Genomic DNA, 24,041 nt, shown 5'->3' with positions numbered 1-24,041 from the left:
AATTTGGCGGGGCGCTTACGCCAACGCCGACGATGACGGCGACGGCGACGGCGACGCCGCGAAACGTGGAAACGGGCGCCTAAGAGCTGTGCTCTAAAAGTAGATTCGGTCGGTCTCTTTACGTGTGCACAAAGAGAACAATTGATAATAGAATTGCGCTTGATAAACCTTATCTAAACGATGGTCGCTTGAAGGCGGATTTTTGACGCATGTTATCTGGGTGGCTTCAATTACAGATTTAGTGTACAGTTCTCATTACATGTGCTTTGAAACGTAAACGCCTTTTTAATTGTGTATCCGGCCGGTATTAAGAACAGTATGTTAAAATTCTATATTTTGTTCGCGTCTTACCATAAACCTCATTTACTTATAGATCCACACGGCTTGGCAGACATGTTTGTTCACCCCTTGTTTAGAACTGAACCGTCACCATAATTTTAGTGACGCGCTGGAAATTGCATGAACAACTTTTATAAGCACAAATATCTAGCTTTTACTGGAAATATACCTGAATAGAATCAAATTTTCATTTTCAAAAGGATTGCTGAAGTCACAACCAGTGACGTGGGCCACCAAAAGCGTCGCTGTGGTCGAAGTTTGCGATTGGCCAAACCATAGCTTCCTGGACACTGATAATGCCTGCCCAATCGCAGGTTCACGGTGTGGAAAATCCTGCCAATCGCGGTGAGGCAAATCATGGCCGTGACGTCGGGAGCGGAAACCATCAGAGGGCGCCACCGAAACTTCTCGGCGCTAGTAGGGCAGACTCTGAAAAACGTATGTAAGTCCTCCTTCACGCGAAATTGAGACAGCCAATCACGGCGGACACTACAAGGCTCACACCCAATCACGATGCCAAGGGTGTGATAATATCTGTAAAATGCGATATGCACAGAGGCATTTATGAACAGAAACGTCATGCTCGTTGTCCCTGTGCACATCGTATTTTTTGGGTCTAACCGAATTCTGAGCCACGTAATTTGCTGGTATCCATCTGTTGCTCGCCGTGATTGGCTGTACCTGCGCTGTGGCCCTTTTCCAAGTGCTTTGCGGGGAAGTAGATTCTCCAGATTCTGGAGTACGATTTCAACGCATCGAAATAATGCGCGCGTCGGTTTAGACCATCGTTTATTTCACATTTTCGTGGCTCTAATGCATAAATATAGACGCTTTGCGCACGCGCAAGACTACAGCCGCCATTGCTGAGCTTCCCCCGACTCACCCAGATGCCGAGCCAGTGAAGTGGGCGCATTGACGAGCTGCTACAAAAGTCCATGTTGGGGAGGAGGACGCAGTAGAATCTAAAATGCCAATAACCTGCCCCGCTGTGGGCATTGTGAAGTAAATGGAATATGAAGAAACATACATTGAATGTCGGTTATGGCGGCGCCCATGCACAGTTGCTGCAAAGCGTCTATACTATAGAAACGAAACGGTAGATAATCCTCCGAAAAGCATGCATCATTCGCTTTCGCCCTTGTCCCACTAGGGCGACAAACAGAACCAACCGACACAGACAAGCGCCTGAAACACGTGCAGCATGCGCGCGGTGGTACATCTGGTAGACTTGCAGTCTCTCTGCGCCCAAGAAGCGTGTACGAGTGCTTTCGAGCTTGACAAAGCTGCCTTCGCGTGCATGCTGCAAGTGTACGATGCTTGTCTGTGTCGGTTGTTTCTGTTTGACGCTCTAGCGGGACTCGGGCATCACGCTGCACGAGCGCTGCAATGAAGGGAGCGCTACACTTCGTTTCACTTGAGTCTGACCAGCCGATGCCACGATATGGCGGAGCGCTGTGCGTTGAACGTCCCTGGCCCCTCTTCGTTCCTCTAAACTCGTCGTTTTCAACAGGTCATCATGGCCCCCCGCGTCCTGAGTGTTCCTCGTATTAACGTCGTTGCCTTGTGGGGCAGTTCACAGTCTCGTCCGAATGGCGTCCACTTCTGTCCTGCGGATAAGAAAGGAAATTCCAGATACTCGTCAATTACATCGAACGGAAGACGAGGGATCAACGCCGTCCTTTTTGCGTTAAGCCTTTCCGGTGTACTGCATGTTACCGACAACCTAAGAAACGCAGGGCGTAGCGAGACACAAGCACCTTCTTACTGCTCGGCGGCCAATGAGGTATTAGCTGATAAGAACGATAAAGAAAAAACCACGAAGCAAGAAACGTAAAGGCCATGACCTGCGTTTCTTGAGCTGTCATTGACTATATCATACACTGCTGATAGCGGGAACGTAACATCCAGCTAGCCGACAGCCTGGCACTGTCGATACTCCGTCTCAGTCGAAACTAGACAGAGGCGGATGCCACGAGCCATTGGCGCCAATCCATTTCCAGGTGCGCATGATGCGACCTCGCGGTTGAATGCCGCGATACGCAGAGCACATGGTGACGTGGCACGCTCTCGGCGCCGAGTGGACAATTCTACATTAAAGAGCCACCGTCTGGGGAGTTGTGTGTGAACTACAAATAAAGGGCAGCCTAAGAAGCCTCCGCCCGTTAGAACACATTGACATCATGCCGTTGTATCGGTTCTCACTGGTTTTTATGCCCCATACTACCAATACTCCAAAACGAATCGTAAAAAGAAAATTGCCCATGAAGATAGGTGCTGAATATGTGGGTCGTGCGGGACAGTGCCCTCCGAAAATGGCGACAGCGGGAAGATAGGCCATTGAGAGAGTGTACGCACATGCAAAAGCTTACTGGATAAAGGTGTATTGGCTGGGCCGGCTCGTTGCGCCCACAGCGGTCTAGTTTACGGTGAGCACGTTCTCCCACGGGGATGCTTGTAACCTGTGATTACGATGAGTCGCCTACAAGAAGCACGTCACATTTTTTGCACAACAGAAATGCCCCAGTGCGATGCCAGAAATCAGTACGTTTTAGGTGCGTAAGAAAGTTACAAACCTGTATGCGATCATGTCTTACCTAAAAAAGAAATTAGGTTTTTACAAATTGATGTGTTTTTGTTTTAACTACTGCTACCGGGAAGCATTTAATTGAATTTCGTATTCCTGGTCATTGCAAGTACAGTCAGGTTTTTTATGCTGGGTCTTTTGAGGATTCTTTTAAATCTGTAGAACCCAACCTCATATCGAAATTTGTAGGAAACTGTCAAAAATTAAAACTACTTAAAGACGGATGACCAGTTTGCGCTTTCCACTTTTCTCCCGCTTCCTCCTCTCCCCCTTCTAGCCTGTCCACCGTTGCCTGTTTGCTCCTCCGCCATGGTGAGGGGGATCTTCTGCCTTGCAGAATATCGAGTCTGGTCGTCGGCCTTTAAACTAGAATGTCAATAAAACTATTATCGAGCAGCCTCTTTTGCGTCGTAGACTGAAGCTTCGAAAAATTCAAGACCTTACGGAAACGCCTGAATCATACGGTATTATAATTGGAGCATACTACATGTTTCTGTTTTATTGCAGAAGTAGGCATTAATTGGTTAGTCACGAACGTTAGATGGTTTGGAGGACATGCAATAAAGATGTGAGAGCATAACATTATTTATAAATTAAAAATACAAAGCTACGTTAATACTGATAATGATGCTGGAACTGGGATCAAAATTTCAATTGAGTTGAAACTAATAATGAAAACAAAAAGTGTTGTCTCACGTAGAGTCTGTGGCAATATGAGTTGGCACATACGAGTACAAGCCAAAAGGTAGAGAAGGACTCACAGGGGGCCTCCGGTATGCTAAGCTATGAAACCGACTGCAACATTGCGACAATAGGAAATGTGGCCGGCTATTGGCGACTCCAGCGAAACGGACGGCACCAAGCGGGAAAACCGGGAACCAGCCAGAACAGGTCACTGTGCGCCTCTCCGCGTCTCCGGCGGCTTTCGCGGACGCGTTGTCGGCGCGGTGGCGAACAATGTAATTTGACAGAGGTCCGAATATTTCTTAAGTTTGTCTGAGTGTTCGTCAGTGTGGTGAGGACTCAGTAGATTGTTTCCTTACTTCACGTGTTTGAAAGCTCGTTTACTCCACAACACATGGCCGCGTGGTTTCGTTTTTTTCGATGGAGAGGAATCACGGAAAAACGTTTTGATTTCATGTCTGTCTCGAATCACGTTCAACGTGACGACTACTTGGTAACTGATAAGTGGTTTCTTTATAAGGATGCAGAACAATGAACTGAGAAAACAAACGAGGTTTTTTTTGTTTTTTTTTGAGGGAGCACTAATGTGGCAGTCAAGTGAATAGGAAGGTTCGATAGCTGCTTTTTTTTTAGTTTGGTTGTGTTCGATTAACTTCAAGATTGAACCACCCACGTCGGTCAGTGCGTTGGCTATTCATCTTGGCTGCTTTTCGCCGAAAAAGCCTCTGGGCCACACCCAAGTAGATGGGCTGATTTCGCAAATATTTGATGCGGAATACCTTCTTGCTGCATACGATTAATGAGGGAAATCGTCTGCTTTGAAAACGTGGGGACGCGTCTCGCAAAATTAGAAGCTGTCATGACATTATAATCTATCGTGCCTCCAATATTTATATTATATCCCAGTTGAAGCCAGCAGCAATATACGTCTACATTGCTCAGGTTGTCCAGCCACAAAAGATACAAAATTTCTTCCTTCAGGATTCGAAGTCAAGTTCAATGCAGAGGGGTACTGCCTGAATCTCCGATGAAGACTCTCTTCAGTTTGTCCGCATTCGTCTCCGTGCTGCCGGCTAGAACCATTTGGCTGAGTTTAAGTAGTATGTCTGCGGCTGTGAAATATATATGCACTTTCATTCAGGAAATCACCTAATAGGTAGTAAACTAAGCTCATAATTTAATCCCAAGAATATACTAATATCGCTTTAGTGGGACCATAGTACGTAATATAATACATAACCCGCCCATTCGTCAGAATGACTTCTCGATTGCTACTAAAACTTGAATTGAAATACGAGTATCACCTGCTTAGTGGGGCGCCAGAGGGTTTACATGCTCCTTAGCTCAAAAAGCGCTTGCTTAATTTTCGTAATATTCCTGCAGCTTGCGTTTTTGACCGAGCAGGCGACTGGAGCTGTTTCTTAAACGCGGATACGCACAAAAGCTCGAATTCGCGGACAGAAAAGTCGCATGGTCGAGGCATGCGAGTTAGCTGAAAATTACTCTCGGGTGAACAATTCTGTAACCATCGCCGCTTTTCTTAGTTGATCAAAACTGATTAGAGTCTATTACAGTCTTTCCGGGGCCCATATTTTAGGTTTTAAACGAAATCTGCGAAACAAACGTATGACATGAAAAGAACGAAAAACACCAGGAAAACAAAACTATGCTCTGCAAGTTTGTGTGTACAGGTTACACTTAACCTTCGCAGTTCAAATATTCATAAAATATGGCATTAAACAAAAGGAAATCTGACAAATTAAATGCGCCATCCGTTCAGGCGGCCCGGCCGAGCCGACGCGACATGTTACCAGCCGCCACGTTTGTTTGGTGGTGGCGCGCCCTGTATGTCTCTGGAGCAGCGAATTCCAAACACTTTGCTAACAGTTTGACATACCCGGGGTTTCACGTATGTCTTCAGCGTCGCCCTGGCCTGAACGCCGCTGGACCAGATCATATTGCCGCATCCCGTACATATGTTGTCGGACAGCTATATGCACCCGTTCAGTTGAAAGATCGACATGGTTCTTTTTCCTCCCGTAGTACTGAGCTACGCTTCCGTGTAGAAAGGAAGAGTGGGTTTTTTTTTTCCCGTAATAGATGCCCCCATGACCTCATTGTTGTTCGGTGAGTGATCCGGGAGATTAAAGCCAGCCGGTCCCTCACACAAAAAATAAAAAAAATGAAAATAAATAAAAATAAGAAAGAAAAAAAAAAGAACACCGACAGCACGCGAATATCAAACTTAAAGAAATCTAACAAATAATTCTTCAATGCTCTCCGTTTATAGTCCCTCTTCCATCATCTTGTCCTAGAAGAAAGCGAACTTGGAGCTAAGTTTGTGTCAATAAAATAAAACTCTTCAGTTGAATGCTCAAAGGCTCTAATAACAGTGAAAAGGTTACTCCTGCGCGCAGACTGAGATATTCGAAAGTATTGTCTCGGTAAATAAAATAACCGTTCTATCACCGTATCTATACACCAGTTGAGCTCTCTGACGTCACGGCATTGCGGTGGCGCTGCTCTCGGCACCGCGCATGCCCACACGCTTCACTTGACAGGAATCTGGTTTCTGCGCAACGAGGGATAGACCGATCTCACCAAGCGTTTGGCGCTTGCGCGAGGCAGCCATAATTTTAGTTCACAGGAGGCATTCGGCAGTGCACGAGACTGTTTGTGCCCTGCACGCGCAGAGTTCCAGCGAAGTTGTCGCACGCGCAGAAAGACTAAAGTTCCCTCGATGCATTGCCGGCAGGGGTGGCGTGGTCAAACTGGCTGTTGAGATCGGTCTATTGTTTGTAAACAGTGTGTTGGTCCCATATAGTTAATATAATGTACGCTAGACTTTCACCTGGCGCTAGTGTCTATGCGACTTACGGGAGGCAAACTGAAGCAGACAGCAACCAGTCTACTTCTGCGGTGTTTCTGTGCATTCCTATGAGAAAACGCCCGTGCATTTTGTCTCCCCGCCAAAAAACAAAAACAAAAAAACAAAGATTACTTTTGTGATTTGGGTCGTACCGAAATGCATGTACAGTTCGCCGCAATATGAAATACCCACTGGGAGCGCGTGGCCGAGGCGGTGGCTGGCCGAGGCGGTGGCTGGCGGGGGCGCTGCGAGCGCTCTGGGCAATTCCATTCTGCTTCTGGGGGAGGACGCTCACTCGGGGCTTAGCACAAACTGATAAGCGCGTTGCGCTTTAGCTGAGCCCCGAGTGAGCGTCCTCCCCCAGAAGCAGAATGGAATTCCCTAGAGCGCTCGCAGCGCCCCCGCAAGGCGGATTGATGGATGGATGGATGGATGAATACGGCTGAGCCCTTTAGTTCGGGCGGTAGCTTACGCCACCTAGCCATTTTGTTTTACCATTTAAGCTTAGAATATTTAAATGTGAAATCTATGTTCACTCCGCAGTGCAAAGAAAGTGAGGCTATGAAACCCCCTTGCCGTCAGTGAATAAGAAATACCTAGTTTTCTCTCGATTTCTGTCACCATTCACTTAATCTTTGCTTGGTAATCTCTACAGTCTTGAAATCCACTCTCCCTTCGCTGTCTCTAAAACCAAATGACTTTATTAAATCTATGTTACCGCCTCGGCCAGCCACCGCCTCGGCCAGGCGCTCCCAGCGGGTCTTTCATATTGTGGCGCACTGTACCTCTATTAACATTGTAAAAGTGTAACTGCTTTAGTCACAGAATTTTTACTAACCACTGAACGATGCTAAACTTCGCTATATTCCAGGCCCAAACCTCTGGTCCATAGTAGCTATGTATGAAAGAGCGGCGATTCTAAGCAAAATAACGATCGAAAGGAATGTAGAGTGTCTTCAAGGTTCACCAGCCTACCGGTGATGCTTATATGTTGCTCATATGCCCACCATGTCACTGTAGGAAAATGACCCCGTCGTGCATCTTTACGAGCGATTAAAAACATCTGAAACGTGAATAATAAAGTATGTGGGCTATGCAAACTGTGTCTTTTTATTATTTCCTATCTCGGGAAGCTTTTATAGGGCACCTTTCCTCCGGCTTCTTATTTTAAAAGATTTCGAACATGCGTGTGATGTTTTTAGCGCAGAAGAAGCATCTTCGCACATATTCATGTGCAGAAAAAATAAAGCAGTACTTATTTATTATTATTTTTTTTGCAAACCGATTACGTGGCCTTCAATTTGGGATACGGTCCATTCGTCACATGCGCACTCGTCACAGGACGATTGGTCACAGGACGGTTCGTCACACAGGAACATTCGTCATAGGATGACTCGTCACGCGGCCAACCGGTCCCACGATAGTTCGTCCCCCCAAAAATGTATTGCTCAATTTGGTTCGGGCGGACAAAGTGGCTCACCTTATATCTTAGTATGTGTTAACTTTATAGCCTCTGAAAGGCGAAGAATTTGTAACAAACTTGACGGTGACAGCGCAGGGAAAACCAATCTCACACCAGACACTCAGGAAGACAACACGCGCTGAGTGTCTGGTGTGAGATTGGTTTTCCCTGCGCTGTCACCGCCAGGTATGGTTTACCAACTCGCCCAAGCATCCATCCTATCAATTTGTAACAAACGTTTTAGCTTCTTGTTCGGTCGCGAACATTGAATGTTGGTTCGGCCTCAGAAAGTGGGTCACCTCTTATCTTAGCATGTATTTCGCTTCTCAAGGTCAAAGAATTTGTAACAGACGTTTTAGCTTCTGGGTCCGTCCCGAGCGGTGAAAGCGGAGGCCATATAAGAGCGACTATTTTTGAACTCGGACTACATTCAAAAGGATGGAGGTGATCGCAACAGAGAGAGGTGGAGCCATGCAGCTGCACGAGGGGTACTCGTACACATGCAGCAGAAAGAATTCCGATACTTATTGATTTTGTCGAATGGGGGTATGCAAGGCAAAAGTAACAACTGATTTGGCTGCCAGTCGGATTATTGCTCGTTCAAGCCAGCAACTGAGATCAACCTGCTGAAGCCTCGTAATATAATGAATGTAAAAGCGGAGGAGTATTGTAAGATTAGTTTTCCTAGCCATTAGTTTATGTGAAAGTGGGAAGTCGTGAAACTCCTCATCAGCGAACGTGGGTAGTTGTTGAAATTTGTGATTCACTATCGTACCCTGCCCGGTCGATGTGACCAGTTGCCCGCATGACGAGTCATCCTGTGACGAATGTTCCTATGTGACGAATCGTCCTGTGACCAATCGTCCTGTGACGAGTGCGCATGGGACGAATCGTCCTCATCCCCTTCAATTTATTTTGACCGTCATCGTGCACAACAAGTTGCTGATCCAGCGTTACTGCGTAGTTCTTGCCGTCTCTCTTGGTTTTCCACATGACCTTCGTTCATTTGACCCGTATATACCGCATACTGGAATACACCAACGCCATGTTCGCGCTAACAGTGTCCGACAGTGCACATAAATACATGTACAAGGGCCATTTTAGTACTTTTTAAGGCAATTAATTTAAAATAAAAAGGCCTTAACTGTCCAATTATTTAATTTGCCTGACTGAGCAATGTTCCAATCTACCTAGTACGCTCGAAGTGCTCGTAATATTTACTATTATAATTGAATGCAGGGAGAAAATGCCCCTGCGTTTTCCCATAGGAATGCATTACCGGAAGTCTATTTCCGACTGGCCTCCTTTCTCCTTCAATTTTCCACAGCATATCGCCAGCTGAAGCTCATGACGTACATTATTATAACTCTATGATTGGTCCATTCTTCGTCTCACGTTACGATGAGCCGCAGCGGACGCTACGTGTCACGCCAGCCAATCCAGAGCTGCAAAGAAATCACGTGACTAGTTACGCGACTGCCACACAGCATTGGATTGGCTGCAATGGCTCGTATAGCATCCTTTGCGATCTTCAGCTCACTTAGAAGCTGTTCTGAGCCCCGGATATACCTCTTTAGGGGAGCCGTTTCTGCGCGAGTGATGGGGTATGAGTGCGCACCGTGATGGGTGGGTGTCGGTTCTGTCAGGCCCGAAGCATTCATCTGGTGGAAATGTGGGACTGCAATCGCCAGGACGAAGACTAGCGGTTGTGGACTGGCATTGTAATGTAGGACTCCTTCGTGTCTTTGACCTGTGAGGAACGAGGCTGACCAAACCTCTCATTATAACGATTGGAGGGCGGAAAGTGCTCCGGACGTTGGTTTGCTCTTTTCCGTATTGGTTTTGAAATCTGACTTGCTGCAGAACATTTGTCTCTTTTCCTCAACTCATGCTTGAATAAAGCTGTGTGATCAAGCTGGATGTTTTTTTCGCGTTGAATTATTGATGCCATGATATTGGACATCATGATGATACAAAGAAACCTGTCGTCGTACGGCATAGTAATGTACGCAAAGAGTTTCCTTTTTGCGTGCATCGCATGAAACTGGCAGAGGCGTGTGATCTGTGGTTTATATAAATGCACAGACGATCGTTTGTCTTTTTATTGATGATATATTTTTTAGATTTCAAGAATATGTAAACCAGAGTATTGATCCAAGGGTATCTGCGTACTCCACAGATATCGGCGATGCCTGCGAACACTTAATAGTCCTGATAAAGATTTCCTTTTTTAGACCCTTTACAAAATTGATGTCCCATTTCACTGCAAATGGTCTCTTACCAGATGTCTTATTACCATTGGTTATTACCAACTGGAGGTCGTTAGCCGATCGGACTGCTGAAATGACTTTAATACATTTGTGGGAGCTACAACCCTCATTCGTTCTAACGAACACCGCTGGTTTACAAAGCGTATTGCTGTGTTTATTTGTAATAGTATTTTTATGTATTGATTCCACTCCGTTATATAATTCCCTCATGAGCCCTCGAAGAAAATAAAGGATAATGATGCTATTGCTAGTTAGGACAACGATAATGCGATAGCTTCTTGTTCTGACAAGCGCTGAGAAACACTAGCGATTCTCAGGAGTACAAATAATCAGTTTAATTTACCTGGAGCTCCAGACCGAGTTTATTTTTCAGCATCATTCCAATGTACCGTTCTCAAAGCAGCCTGGCAGTCTGTGAAGCAACGTGGCTGCTTAGGAATGTTCACTTGGTGAGTTCCAATTGTATGGATCAATAGAGGAACGGGCCTGAACCCTTTTGATTGGACGACGGCTTGAGCCACCTAGCCAAAGCTTTTATTTCAACAATTAACTAAATTCCAACTAAAAGAACAGTGCAAAAAAAAAAAAAAAACAGTATGCTTAAGACTTTAACGGTATACTTTTAAGTTAGGAATTAATAGAGCATGGTAAAGAATCACATATAGCTACTATACTCCGTTCACCCTTAAGCTGAGGCTAGAAGCTTCGTCTTTAGCGCGTCTTTCTGCCCTTTCTAGCATAAATGTGAATGCGCTGACACGCGCAACCATAACACTGCGGGAGCAACCGAGCTCGCGCTGGAGGCGGAGCTTCTAGTCTCAGCTTAAGGGTGAACGGAGTATAACAACGAGCATTCATTTACCGTTCTCCACAATCGAAAGTTACAATCCGTGTGACAGTGGGGCCTCTTTGCAACCTGGAGCGAACTCGCCGCCCTAATGATTGGAAGGAAAAAAAATAGCAAAACATTATTCTTCCCCCCACTTATGCCACCAGCCCTATAACCTGTGCTTGATGAGTCCTGGTCAAGCTACCCGTCATCTGACAGAGGCTGAGTGTAACACTAGTGCCATATAACTGAGATTTCGGTTATCTTACCCGTTTGTCTAAATTAATCGTCATTCCTTCTCCTTGACGTACCAGACACGCTTGGTTGGGCACGTTGGCCCTCAAAACTTCAATTTACCTTTAAGCTTTGTGGAGCAGTAAGAGTCGTATATTCTAAATAGAATGTGGTTCAACAGAATGATGTAACCGGGACGCGTGTCGGAGGGCAATCATATATAAAGGAGTGATAAAAGATTTTCTCACTCAATATATGAACCATGGCTTACAGGTTCTCGTTTAAACTTGAAGCTTGACATTATCACTGCAAGTTGAACTGCGAAATAAACGCTATTAGAATCTTAAACTTGAAGGCTTAAGAAAATTGCTCTTTAAGAGTTTTGAATGAAATCCTACCTTCTTCAGTAAAACTTATTTCTGATTGTTATAAATTCAGCAATTGCATATTTATTATATACAAGGCTAACAAAGAAAACGACGAGCTGAAGGCCAGACAGAATTACGACTACTTACTTCACTGCTAGCTATCACAGGTATCGCCTTGCGCCCTTCGGCATGCACTATGAGCACTGTGGAACTGGAGCCACAACTTGATTTGCTTGAGCGATTTATCTTTTTTGTTTTGCATAGGGTGGAGTGAAGAAAAACCAACCAAGCGTGTTACTCATCTCGCACTGCGTACATATGTATCTTAGCTACAAGAGTTCGCATTGTACCAGTACACGCCTTCAGAGTTACCTTGCTTCACGACTTGTTTCAAGCACGGAGCTTCACATTCTGACTTCATTTCTTTAGGTGTTTTTGTTTTTTCTGGTGGAAATGGTGTTGCTGCAATTCACGCAAGAATATATTGCAAATGTATTCGTTTTAAGCTCGCACACAGTACTGACGGCGGTTATGTACGCCACGCGTAGATATACGTGGTTTGCACTGACGTCACACCAGCAGCCATTATGGGGTCCTTGTTGCTTAGCGCGTATCCTTTGCAGCACACATTTTGTATAATCGAATTTGTGTCTCTATCCAAGGACAAGTATATAGGAATGACCACCAGCAGGATGCGACGGCGTCACCTGCATGTTGTATATAGGTGTGCTTGCAATTAGTAAATGGAAATTATTTCATCATTCTGGCAATTACGCATTCCCAGTTTACTCGACAACCTAATCACACAGCGCGTTCCCTCCTGCTCACCCTATGATACGGTGAAGACGTCTTTCACCACCATCCTTTGCCGCCTTTGAGTCCTCCGAAGCCCCCACCGTGTTGTCCACCTCCGAAGCCTCCGCCGAAAGGTGCACCAGGCACCACTCCGCCGCCGCCGTGACCGAGGGGTCCTGCTCCGAAGGGTCCCGAAGGTCCGGGGCCGAAGCCTCCTGGATGCGTTGTCGTGCCTAGATGCTTCACCTTGACCAGAATCACCTTGGTCGCTCCTCCGGGAATGAAGGTGGGCGCTCCGGGCCGGAAGTTCACGGGAGCGAAGCTGGCAGGAGCCAAGCCTCCTCCGAAGCCAGGACCCACCGGGTAGACGCCACCTCCGAAGCCGCCTCCCGAGAAGCCACTTCTGTAGCCGCCCGAGTAGCTGCCACCAAAGCCGCCTTTGAAGCCGCCACTGTGGGCGACGGCGTGTCCAACGCCCGCTCCGATTCCCGCTCCTACTCCTGGTCCAAGAGAAGGGCCGACACCAGGTCCGAAGGCTGGGCCGAAGCCTGGTCCGAAGCCTGGGCCATAGCCTGGTCCGAAGCCAGAGCCTATTCCGGCTCCGGATGCGTGGTGGACGGGTCCGTGGCCAATGCCGGGGCCGATGCCACCGGAGCCGATACCGGGTCCGGCGAAAATCGGTGCTCCACCAGAACCACCGCCCTTGAGAGAGTGTACATGGCAGTGGATCGTGGCAGTCGCCGTGGCTGCGGCTGCCAAAAAAATCTGTGCGGAGAAGACATGTTTTGCTTTTTTTGCCACTTTGCTTATTTACATATTTGTAAACCTTAAAGAAGAAAAAAAATGGACGAAGACAACAAGGTTTACAAGTATGTCGTGTCCGAACCAGATGGCCTGCACTCTCTCACTTCTTGCTTATTTAGTATGTTTCCATGTTAACAAAGTACTGTTTAGGGTGGGAGCTTAGGACGATAAAGCGCAATTTACTGATGACGATTTTAAATGCGGAGTTAGTCAAGTTGCGAAAGGATAGTTTTACATATACAAAAATAGTACAGAACCAACATATCAGTGCAATAAATGACGAGGCAGTAATTTCATATTTAGAATGTTGGGATTAGAGGTTTCGCGTTTTCCGCTTTTTAATATAATTTAAACAGTAGTGTATGTATACGAATTCAGCAAAGCACAAAAGGAAACAAATATGCCGTGTTCGAAAATTAACTAAAATATGATCGCTTCTTAACACCTGCTTGCATTAGGGCATCACGTATGGAACATGTAATAGGCACTTATAGTACTTTACATAAGGCGAAAATCAGGAATATCCTTCAGAGGATCAAGCGATTAGGGCTGAGATTAGGTACGCTAGCCCATCATGTGCAACAAAAAATAAATATAGTCAAAGACTGGTGCAGCAATATATTTATGATGGATCAAACGACATATCTACAAGACTGTATCGAAAGTTGGGCTGTTGATATGTGTGCTCAGCGACAAACAGCGCGAAAAATTACGACGGACGAAGAACGAGAATTCAGAAGACCAACCACGCTCTTGTCAGCTCTCGTTTTTCGTATGTCGTATATTTCGCGTTGTTTTCCTCAATTAAATAAGCACAATCTGGGGGAGACTTGGAGTCTGTGATGCTTTTGACGAACTAAAATTGCAGACACTAGCGTGGCCAGAACCTTAGCTGCTGGCAAATATTCATCATCATTAATAAAAAAGAACGATTTAAGACTGAAGAAAGATGGCGCGCAGTACACACACAGCCAGGTGCATGTTTTGTTTCCGGTGTTACTCCAGCCTCAGTTTTTCTGTTCTCTCACTAGGTGCTCATGCTCTACGCACATTGCGCCCCATCTAACATAACGAAATAACTTTACTTCTTAGTTTTAAATTACTAAATATTCTGCCGGGCCTAATGTAACACATCCCCGTGTTGTTAGAGGCAAGGCGCAGCAGGCGAACCGGTACTTACTGCGCAAGAGAGCGTCGCCATTGTCGACGCAGCCGCGTGCACGAGCAGGGACTACGAGGCGCGTCACTCCTACATTCGAATCCGCGGCGACACCACCCTCGTGCGCTTATATATGGCGGCCGGAGGGAGTCGGTATAGATGCTCTGTTTGCTGACAGCCGGTGAGGATTCCCAGGCTGCCGAGGGAGCCGTACTACTCCCGTCCTTTTACCTGTCTTTGTTTCTCGCCACGCTACTCGCTTTTTCGGGTGCCTATCGAGTCGGTCCTTTTTTCTTTTTTCCGTGCCCCCTACGGGGGTATCGGTAGCCCCGTCGCCCCCTCCTCAACCTTCGCGACGTGGTGTGTGCATACTCTCGCAGGCAGGCAGGCCTCGCTCGCGCCTCGTCTTTCTCAGGGCGTCCCCGCGGCGGCTCCCCTGTCAACAGCGCACTTAACCGGCGAATTGGGTCAGGTGCCTCTGGGGTCACGCGAAAAATGGAAACGGCTATTCGGGGTATTCGGCCCGAAACGCTCGGGGAACACGCCGACGGAACGCGAGAAAACCGATGGGACAGACGGACGCTTTGGGAAAGGAACGATCACTCGCGCGGTCATCCCGTCGTTTCGGGTTTTGTCTTTCTTCCCAGGCGTGTCGCGTTCGTGTCGCTTTGGAGTCACAAATTATTTATATTTTTCATGCAAGGAGGACCGAGATAAATGGACGTCATATTTTGTTTTCTTATTCATAATTAATGGAAACGTTTCTGTCCCTCGAAAGATTGGGGCACTCACAAACGGCGCGAGTTTGCGCTTCGACGCAACGAGTAATGCGAAGCTTTGTCACGCGTTGGTTATCGGAACAACCGATTTGTTAGTATAGTCATTGGCAGGATTGGAACGGCAGGACGTCTCCTTTAGATGCCCGTCTCTAGTAGGAGCTCGTTGCCTTCGCCATGTTTTGGCTGCGCGTGTACGCTCGAGGCTTACGAGACGCTGAAGTGTCATCAAAAGTAGGAAAACTCGCCCTGGAGGCGGGCAGCTGAAGGACCTCACTGCCGTTCTTGCCCTTTCATTAAGTATACAGTAATTTAGAATGGTTGCCAAATACTTGTGTACGCAGAGCGCAATCACCTTGCGGACCGCTGCGGCATGTGTCGCAACAAGAATATCAGTACACAGAAACAGAAAGGTGTACAAACACACGCAGTCTACTACTGCAAATACACGAGAGTGACAACGAAGCGAGTTTCATGTGCACACGCTAAGCCCCGAAAACAGATTACGTATCATGTAATATTATCTTATAGCGAGTTCGTTTCACGGCACTCGTGCCCACGCGTACCCACTCGCAGCGTGAAGCGGGTTCGTTTCGGCCGGCACTTCACGCGTGGTTGCACTCTCCGAGTTCGTTTCAGCGGCGGCACCCCACGCGTGCATGCACTCGCTGCACCAAGAAAATCGAGAGTGCGCCAAAATGCAATCTCGTCATGCCTCGCTCCGGCGAGGCCGGCGAGGAGCGGGAGCAGACGACGAGGGTTCGTCTGCTACGATGCGTCATTCGTACAGCGGAACCGAAAGGAAAAAAAGTAATTTGTTTTATAGAAATCGTGTCGCGCGGGCAACCAAATTAAACGCGAGCTTGAATTATGAGCGTCTGCTATTTCATAAAGGAAGCAATTGACAACTCGTGCTTTATTTGCAAGTTTTTATTCGCTCTGTTGCCGTACAGACGAACCCTGTACGAGGGAAATATACCCGGATGTAACTAAGTGCTCAGGACAAACGCATGAGTGGCGCCCGATATCTTTATCACCATCCGTGAGCGGGTAAAAGATTGAACATTTGTCGACAAAGCTACCCAGTAGAAACCTGTGACTGCCCAAAAAGCATTCGAGAAAGCTAAATATAGTGACTTCACCCGAGGCGTGGGCAACATCATCATGTTTAACATTTACCTACGTCAGCTATCTTGCCCCGTCGTATTTGTTTGAGAAAGCTCTCGTTCGCGACGACCTCACCAAGGTTAAAATCAGATCGACCTTAAACGACAATCGGAATCGAATATCCATCCAAACGTTTTGCTGACTATTCCAACAGACTAGTTTTAAGCCGTACCCTTTCAGTGGTTCACGCATAATACCATGCTCAAACGAATCAAACTTCTGCGCGGACTGCATCATCAGTTTTCTCCAGTATAAACGGTTATAAGAATTGAAAGATCGCTACGAGCTACTTTGTAGTCAGCTGGTTGCGAAAATTTACGCCGTCTCTAAATATCTTTACGACATCCGAGTCGTTTGAAGTCATCGCATATATAAACTACAGATTGCAGCGACCAGCGTTTATATTTAAACCTTGGCAGCGAATGCACTCTCGCATTCTCACCCCTCACGTCGAACAAAAAGGCACTAGTTTCCTTTTGAAATCGGTACTCTTTCTACAACATAGATGGCGACAGCATCAGTCTTCTGCACTCGGTGCATTTGGCAAGTTTGTTTGAGGACAATTCTCTGTGCGACACTCCGCGTGTGCGATGCATTCTGGGAGAGAACTCGAACGGTGCCAGTGCGTCTGAAACGAACTCGCTATTAGTCGCACTTAAAGGGAAGGCGGGAGCGCGTGGCATCAGGTGCTATCAGAGCACCCTAACCGCCCGGCGCGCACCTGCAGCACATCCGCATCGCCCAAGCGACGAGAAAGATATTTCACCGTGCGGCCTCGCATCATCCCTGCGCGCGCGCGTCGTCTGCTACACATGGCGTCTGCTGCCAGCGTTATACCGCAACTATTGAAGAGTTTGGCATTGTAAAAGGGCAGTGAACTGCCAGATCAAGGCTGCATCAGTGTACGCCTCTGCTGCTCCTTGGCTATTTTCAGTATTTGGTTAAACAAAGAAGCAATTGGCCTGTTTATCGATTCTATTGCGCCAGTCAGCGCTAGCTTTGCCGCTACCGCCTCCCGTGCAGATTAGTGCCAGCTCAAGACGTGACAACAAGATGCAGCGTCGGGAGGCGCGTCAGCCCCAGGAATGTGGTCTTGAGGTCAATAAATGCTTCTCTAACTTGTGGCTGTCGCCTTCCGCATTATTATTGCCTTGGGGCCCGCGAAACTTGGATGTGCATTGTGTGCTGTAAGGTGCTCACGTTCGCGTTGTTTGCCCAGAAGCAAGATTCCGCACCGAGTGCCAAAAAGACAACAACAACAATGCAAACTTTAATCTTAAAGCAAGATTGAATAAAAACTCACAAAGCTCCTGTCTGCGCAGTTAAAAAACACCCCCCCCCCCCCCCCCTAAAATCTAGAGAGTCCTTGCGAGTGAACTCAAAAGCGAGTCATTTCCCCGTTTACGTTGATGACAGCTTCCATACTGGAAGGCCAGCGATTCCTCAAGAGAAGACACAAAAGGTGCGTCTGCCTCTGAGGCGTGCCCATTCTGCTTGAGCTGCGACCATAACCGAACTGCTGTTGCCAAACAATTTGGCGTCCGCACCATGACCGTTTATATACGGGCCCACACGTTCTCAACAATATTGAGGTCTGCACTTTTGGGGACCCAGGTTGACTCCTCTATGTCACACTGACGTAAGTGGCCCTTCTCGAGGCACGCCTTGTGAATAGTAGCGAGGTCCTGCTGTCCGGAAAAAGGCCACTGCGCAAACGGGGTAGGAGCACAGTGCCCACCACGTCGAGGTATCGGGTCGACGTCAGCCTCCCGACGAAGGGGTGCGGAGGATTGAGGCCGTGTTCGGAAATGGCGTCCCAATCGTTGACGAATGTCCTTCCGCTCCCCTGCGACGCGCGGCACCTAGACAGGATCGTTCCTGCAGAAACCTATCGACTTTAGTTGTGCAGCGTGCACTGTCTAGCTAGCTGTCCAGCAGAGCATAGAGATGGGGAGAAAATTGAGGAGCGAAGACTGAAGAAGATCACAAGCAGACAGGTGAGCCCCGAGTATAAAAACAGCAGTATTGAAATTAGCTTTCATTAAGAAACAATACAGGTGAAACATAACAAAACATTTACCAGTTAAGAAAACAGCCTTTTACGAAACGAAATTGCAACTCACAAGATACCGAGCGCGTAGCGAGAACGCAAACGAAGGACGAAACATTTCATAATAAAAATAATTTACAAGATTTACAAGAGTCCGTTTATTAATAAGACTTACCATGCAGTGCGAGGTCGCCACATGCGCTCTATGATAATACCTCGTGGAGAACGTTGAGTCATTCTAGGAGACAACTTGGCCCCAGTCATCCGCCGTCCACAACGCGTTGCCAACTGAAAAAATAAGCCTCGCCTCTTTTTTGAAGCTGTGAGTAGGTGCTTCTGCGCTGCAATGGCGCGATGCAGACAGGCGCCCCTCAATCTGAGACAAGCTGTCGCGTCTGAAAGGTCCAATTCAAGGTGCTCTCAAAATTCTCTGACCGAAAGGAAGGGGTCTTTGACGGTAGCAGCGACGATGAAATGGTCTTCGTCCTCAGTCGTCACTTTTGGTGGACACCCTCGAGGTGCATCGTGGATCCGACCTTGATACCTATATTCTTGAACGATGCGGTTAACCGTCTTCGGAGGCCTGTTTACGAGAGCTCCGATGGCCCGCTGCGACTGCCCTTTCTGAGCAAACTCAATGATCTTCTATCTGTCCGCTCCTGGAACTCGGGCCCTGACGACGTCCTGCAATCGTTCTGACAGAAGTGCAAGGGCGAGCAAATTTACCCCTTTCTCAAGCGCACCAGATGCTAGGCAAATAGCCCCAGTTTTTTTTTATTCTTTCAGTTTAATATAAATAGAAAACAAAATGAAAGCGTCACTGTTGCATGTTATATGTATATGTAAAATAATTTATGCTCGTTGTACAGCTTTATGTTCATAATCCCATCTACACGCTGTGTCATCCCACAGTTTCCGTGCGAGATTCTGCGTGAAGAAGGAAACTTGCGAAGGAGACGACTGCGCATAGCAGGCAGCGAGCAAGGGCTCCCTTGACGCCATGCGCGCGATAAGGTTGTCATCTCTCCACGCGCGCGATGGACACGCGCTAGAGTTGCGCGCCGGGCGGTTAGGGTGCCCTGATAGTACCTATTGCCAAACACTCCCATGTTTCCTCTAAGTGTGAATAAGATACCGTGCTCACCAAACTTACAAAGAACACGCGAACGGTGTCTTATTTCATAAGAGTGCTATGTCTTGATTGCAGACGAAGAACTGATTCATGACGTAGTGCTCAGCCGAAAAGTAAAAGCAGGAAAGGCCACTCCCTCGGGGCCGTAACTGCTGCTAGAACGGGGAGAGCACATCAATTTTGCCTGCGAGGCGATCTACATTTTTTGCCAGCCCTTCGCCTACGTCGAAATTGTCAGTTAGTAGATGGCTTATTCAGCAGGAACATCGCATGCTTACTGATCGCGTCATTTAATTGCTCACTGTTTCGATCCTACGCGACTTCCTGTAAAAAGGTGGCGCAAGTATAATGCCGCGCGCAAGGCTGAGAAAGCAACGCTCGGTCACGGTCCTCCAGAAAGTTCCCGTTTATTCATGTAGCGCACGTAACTTCTATTATTTATATCCATGTATCTTCTGCTTTTGTTTTCTAGAAAGTGCGTGTTCATTCTCGCCCCGATCACGCGACGCTCGAGCCGCTTTCGCCGAATCTTCGAGATAGCGACGCACTCTAGATAAGAGGCCGCCCGCGACCTTGTCGAGTCAGTTTCGCTCCAGCGTTCGACTGTGCTGCTACGCCGACTTCGACGCCCGCGACGCTCTGTTATTATCTTTGTTCTCCCTTTATTTTTTTGGCACAAGTTCGCCACATTAAACGTTTATTTCTTCCCGTTTATTTCCTTTTATTTTGGTCACCACCCGTGACATTTTTGGTGGAGGTGCGGGGTAGCGCATGCCCGTGGAGCGTTCCCCTCCCAGGGCCCGCAGTGCAAGCCCGATTCCGAGCCCGGTGAGAACACCACTCGACGCGGAACCTGAAACTCGGACCAGTCGCCGCACCCAAGGTCTGCACCCGGAATACGGACTTCTGCCACCCAGGACCAAGCAGCCGACGAAGCCGACGATGGACGGCCAGCAGCCACAGACCCCGGCCGCTCCTGCCTTCATCTACCTGCCAGTCGCACCCCGGACTCCGACGCCATTCCACGGGGACGCCCACGAAGACGTCGAGGACTGGCTTCAACAGTACGAGCGGGTGGCCCAGCACAACGGATGGACGGACGACCAGCGCCTGCAGAACCTTTACTTCGCGCTCGAAGGAACGGCCAGGCACTGGTTCGAGAATCGGGAGACATCATTGATCTCGTGGACCGCCTGCAAGAATGAGTTGAGGCGAACTTTCACAAACCAGTATCGACGGGAGAGGGCCGAGGACCTTCTTCGAATGAGAACCCAGGGCGCAAACGAGACCATCACCAGTTTCGTCGAGGATGTCCTGCGCCTGGTCACTCGCGCCGACCCTCAAGCCACCGACGAAAAGAAGTTGCGGATCCTGATGCGAGGCGTACGAGATGACATTTTCGGAGGCCTCGTCCGCAACCCGCCGACCACCGTCGAAACGTTTGTAACAGAGGCGACCAACATTGAACGGGCCCTGCAAGCACGAGCCGCTCACTTCCACCGAGCTCCTGCCGTCGCTGCACCCACGCCGTCAAGCTGCGCCTTCAGCACCAATATTCCGGGGATCCGAGAAATAGTCCGGGACATCGTCCGTGAAGAACTGAAGAAGCTGATACCTGCCGCCGAACACCCAGCTTCACTCTCGATCGCCGCGATTGTTCGAGAAGAGGTCCAGCAAGCGCTCCAGCCAGACGTTCTCGCCGACGCTGCACCGAAACCACCAGCTGTGACCTATGCCGCCGTTGTTCGTCGTCCGCAGCCTCCTATTGCTCGGCAGTACCCAGCTGCACCCCAACGAGAAGTCTCTTCGCCGCAGTACGCGCCGCGCCAAGAGCAGCGTGGACTTCGAAAGACCGACGTGTGGCGCACGGATGACGGACGCCCGGTGTGCTTCCACTGCGGGGAGGCTGACCACGTTTACCGGAGGTGCCCCTACCGCCAGCTCGGCCTGCGAGGATTTGCTCCAAACGACCGTCGACCTCGTTTTGGAGAACGACCAAGGGACATCGAAGAATACCTCCGTCGCCCTCCGTCACCAGCGCCCACCGCACCACGAGGTTCCCGTTCTCCATCCCCCCGACGTTCCGCGTCGCCTTTCCGTCGGTCGCGCCGTGACAGCCTGTCCCCCCTATCCCGTCGGGAAAACTAAGTGCGGCAACGCCTGGAGGTGCCGTTGCCGAAGACGACCCGAGTAAAGAGCCTCCAAGAACGCCGGAGCGCTCCCACTCTCCCGACGTCACGCATCGCTACGACGCCCCTGCAACGGTGTCCAACAACCTAAACGTCGTCATCGACGGCCACGACGCATCGGCACTCGTGGACACCGGAGCAGACTACTCAGTCCTGAGTGGGAGGCTCTCCCGCCGCCTTCGAAAAGTCATGACGCCGTGGGAAGGACCCCAAATACGAACCGCCGGAGGACATCTCATCACACCAGTCGGGAGATGCACTGCTCGCGTCGAGATCCACGGTGAAACGTGCCCTGTCAAGTTCGTCGTTCTGCATGACTGTTCGAGGGACGTTATCCTTGGAATGGACTTTCTCTGCGAGTATAACGCCGTCATCGACCTCGGAACAAATCGGCTGACGCTACGAAAACCTGCTCCACCAGCGGAGGAACCCCAAGCGACGTCACCCACGGTACGAGTCCTCGCAAACCACGTAAACCTACCACCGCGGTCGAGTGTTTTCGTACTTGTCGGGATCGATGAAGCTTCCTCTGGCGAAGTTCTTCTCGAGGGAAGCCTCCAATTGCTCCTGGGAAGAGGCATAGGCGTCGCAAGGGGAGTAGCTGAACTTCAGGATGGGCGGACTGTGGCCCTCGTGACAAACTTCCGAAACGAAACGCAACACCTCACGAAAGGTGCAGCCGTGGGCCACGTCGAGAAACTCCGAAACCCCGCCGAAATCACCGCGATTACTGACGAATCCTCGCCACCCCAGCAAGACAGTACGTCGCCAGCGCAGCTCGACATTGACCCTAAGCTTCCGGACACTAAACGGCGTCAGCTGGTTAACCTCCTCGCCGAATACCGCGACTGCTTTGCGACGTCGTCGAAGGTGCGCCAGACCGCGGTTGCCAAGCACCGGATCGTTACCGAGGACGACGCGCGCCCTGTGCATCGATCGCCGTACAGAGTCTCCGCTAAAGGGGTATTCACACGAGGGAGAAATCCCGGGGATTTCTCCCCGGCACGCGCGTATCACGAGATGAAAACGCGAGGCTTTTGCACATCGCAAAGCCTGACGTTTTCGTCGTGGGATGCGCGTGCCGGGGAGAAATCCCCGGGATTTCTCCCCCGTGTGAATACCCCTTAAGGAAAGGGAGGTGATCCATCAGCAAGTTCAAGAGATGCTGAATGACGACATTATCCAAGCTTCAAGCAGTCCATGGGCCTCTCCAGTCGTGCTGGTTAAGAAGAAGGACGGAACGCTTAGGTTCTGCGTGGACTACCGGCAGCTGAACGCGGTGACGAAGAAAGACGTCTACCCACTTCCCCGCATCGACGACACGTTAGACCGGCTGCGCCACTCTCGATACTTCTCATCGATGGACCTGAAGAGCGGCTACTGGCAGATCGAAGTCGACGAACGGGACCGAGAGAAGACAGCTTTCGTCACGCCGGATGGGCTGTACGAGTTCAAGGTGATGCCCTTCGGACTATGCACGGCGCCAGCAACTTTCCAGCGTGTCATGGACACCGTACTGGCAGGACTGAAGTGGCAGAGTTGTCTCGTCTACCTTGACGACGTCGTAGTATTTTCAGCTGACTTCGACGAGCACTTGAGACGACTCCGAGCTGTTCTTCAAGCCATTCAGACCGCCGGACTCACACTCAAGCCGTCAAAGTGCCGGTTCGCCTATGACGAACTGAAGTTCCTTGGCCACGTGGTTAGTAACGAAGGCGTCCGCCCAGACCCCGAGTAGACTCGCGCCGTCGCGGCATTTCCAGCGCCGACAGATAAGAAGGCCGTGCGAAGGTTCCTTGGACTTTGTGCCTATTATCGACGCTTCGTTCGGGATTTCGCAAAGATTTCCGCACCACTTACGAATCTCACGAAGGACGCCGAGAAGTTCGAATGGGCCGAGGAGCAACAGCAGGCATTCGACGAACTGAAACGACGACTCCAGACTCCTCCTGTGCTTGGACATTTCGACCAGGATGCGGAAACAGAAATTCACACGGACGCAAGTAACGCGGGACTGGGCGCAGTACTAGTCCAAGTGCAAGAAGGCATCGAGCGAGTCATCGCCTACGCAAGTCGGACATTGTCCAAGGCGGAAAAAAATTACTCCACGACTGAGAAAGAATGCCTTGCGGTCGTCTGGGCAATAACGAAGTTTCGTCCGTACTTGTACGGGAGCCCATTCCGTGTAGTCACGGACCACCACTCGCTCTGCTGGCTTGCGAACCTGAAGGACCCGTCAGGACGCCTCGCTCGATGGAGTCTTCGACTACAAGAGTTCAACATGACAGTGGTCTATAAGTCAGGCCGCAAGCACAGCGACGCCGACTGCC

At 49.1% G+C, this 24,041-nt stretch overlaps 1 protein-coding gene across 1 annotated transcript; it reads right to left on the bottom strand.

Annotated features, from left to right (window-relative positions):
* Positions 1–1,680: 1,680 nt before the first annotated feature.
* Positions 1,681–14,489, bottom strand: LOC8051501 (glycine-rich cell wall structural protein 1-like). Its single transcript, XM_002433746.3, has 3 exons — positions 14,419–14,489; positions 12,468–13,199; positions 1,681–1,946 (listed from the first exon to the last, which is right to left on the bottom strand). The coding sequence occupies exons 1-2, from the start codon at positions 14,437–14,439 to the stop codon at positions 12,492–12,494; spliced, it is 729 nt and encodes a 242-aa protein (XP_002433791.3). The 5' UTR covers positions 14,440–14,489; the 3' UTR covers positions 1,681–1,946; positions 12,468–12,491.
* Between the last annotated feature and the right edge of the window lie 9,552 nt (positions 14,490–24,041).

The sequence above is a fragment of the Ixodes scapularis genome, unplaced genomic scaffold (genome assembly GCF_016920785.2).
Source record: "Ixodes scapularis isolate PalLabHiFi unplaced genomic scaffold, ASM1692078v2 PGA_scaffold0__279_contigs__length_252992795, whole genome shotgun sequence".
NCBI classification, from domain to species: domain Eukaryota; kingdom Metazoa; phylum Arthropoda; class Arachnida; order Ixodida; family Ixodidae; genus Ixodes; species Ixodes scapularis.
Note: the sequence above shows the minus strand (reverse complement) of the source record. Positions and strands in the feature narration are given on the sequence as shown.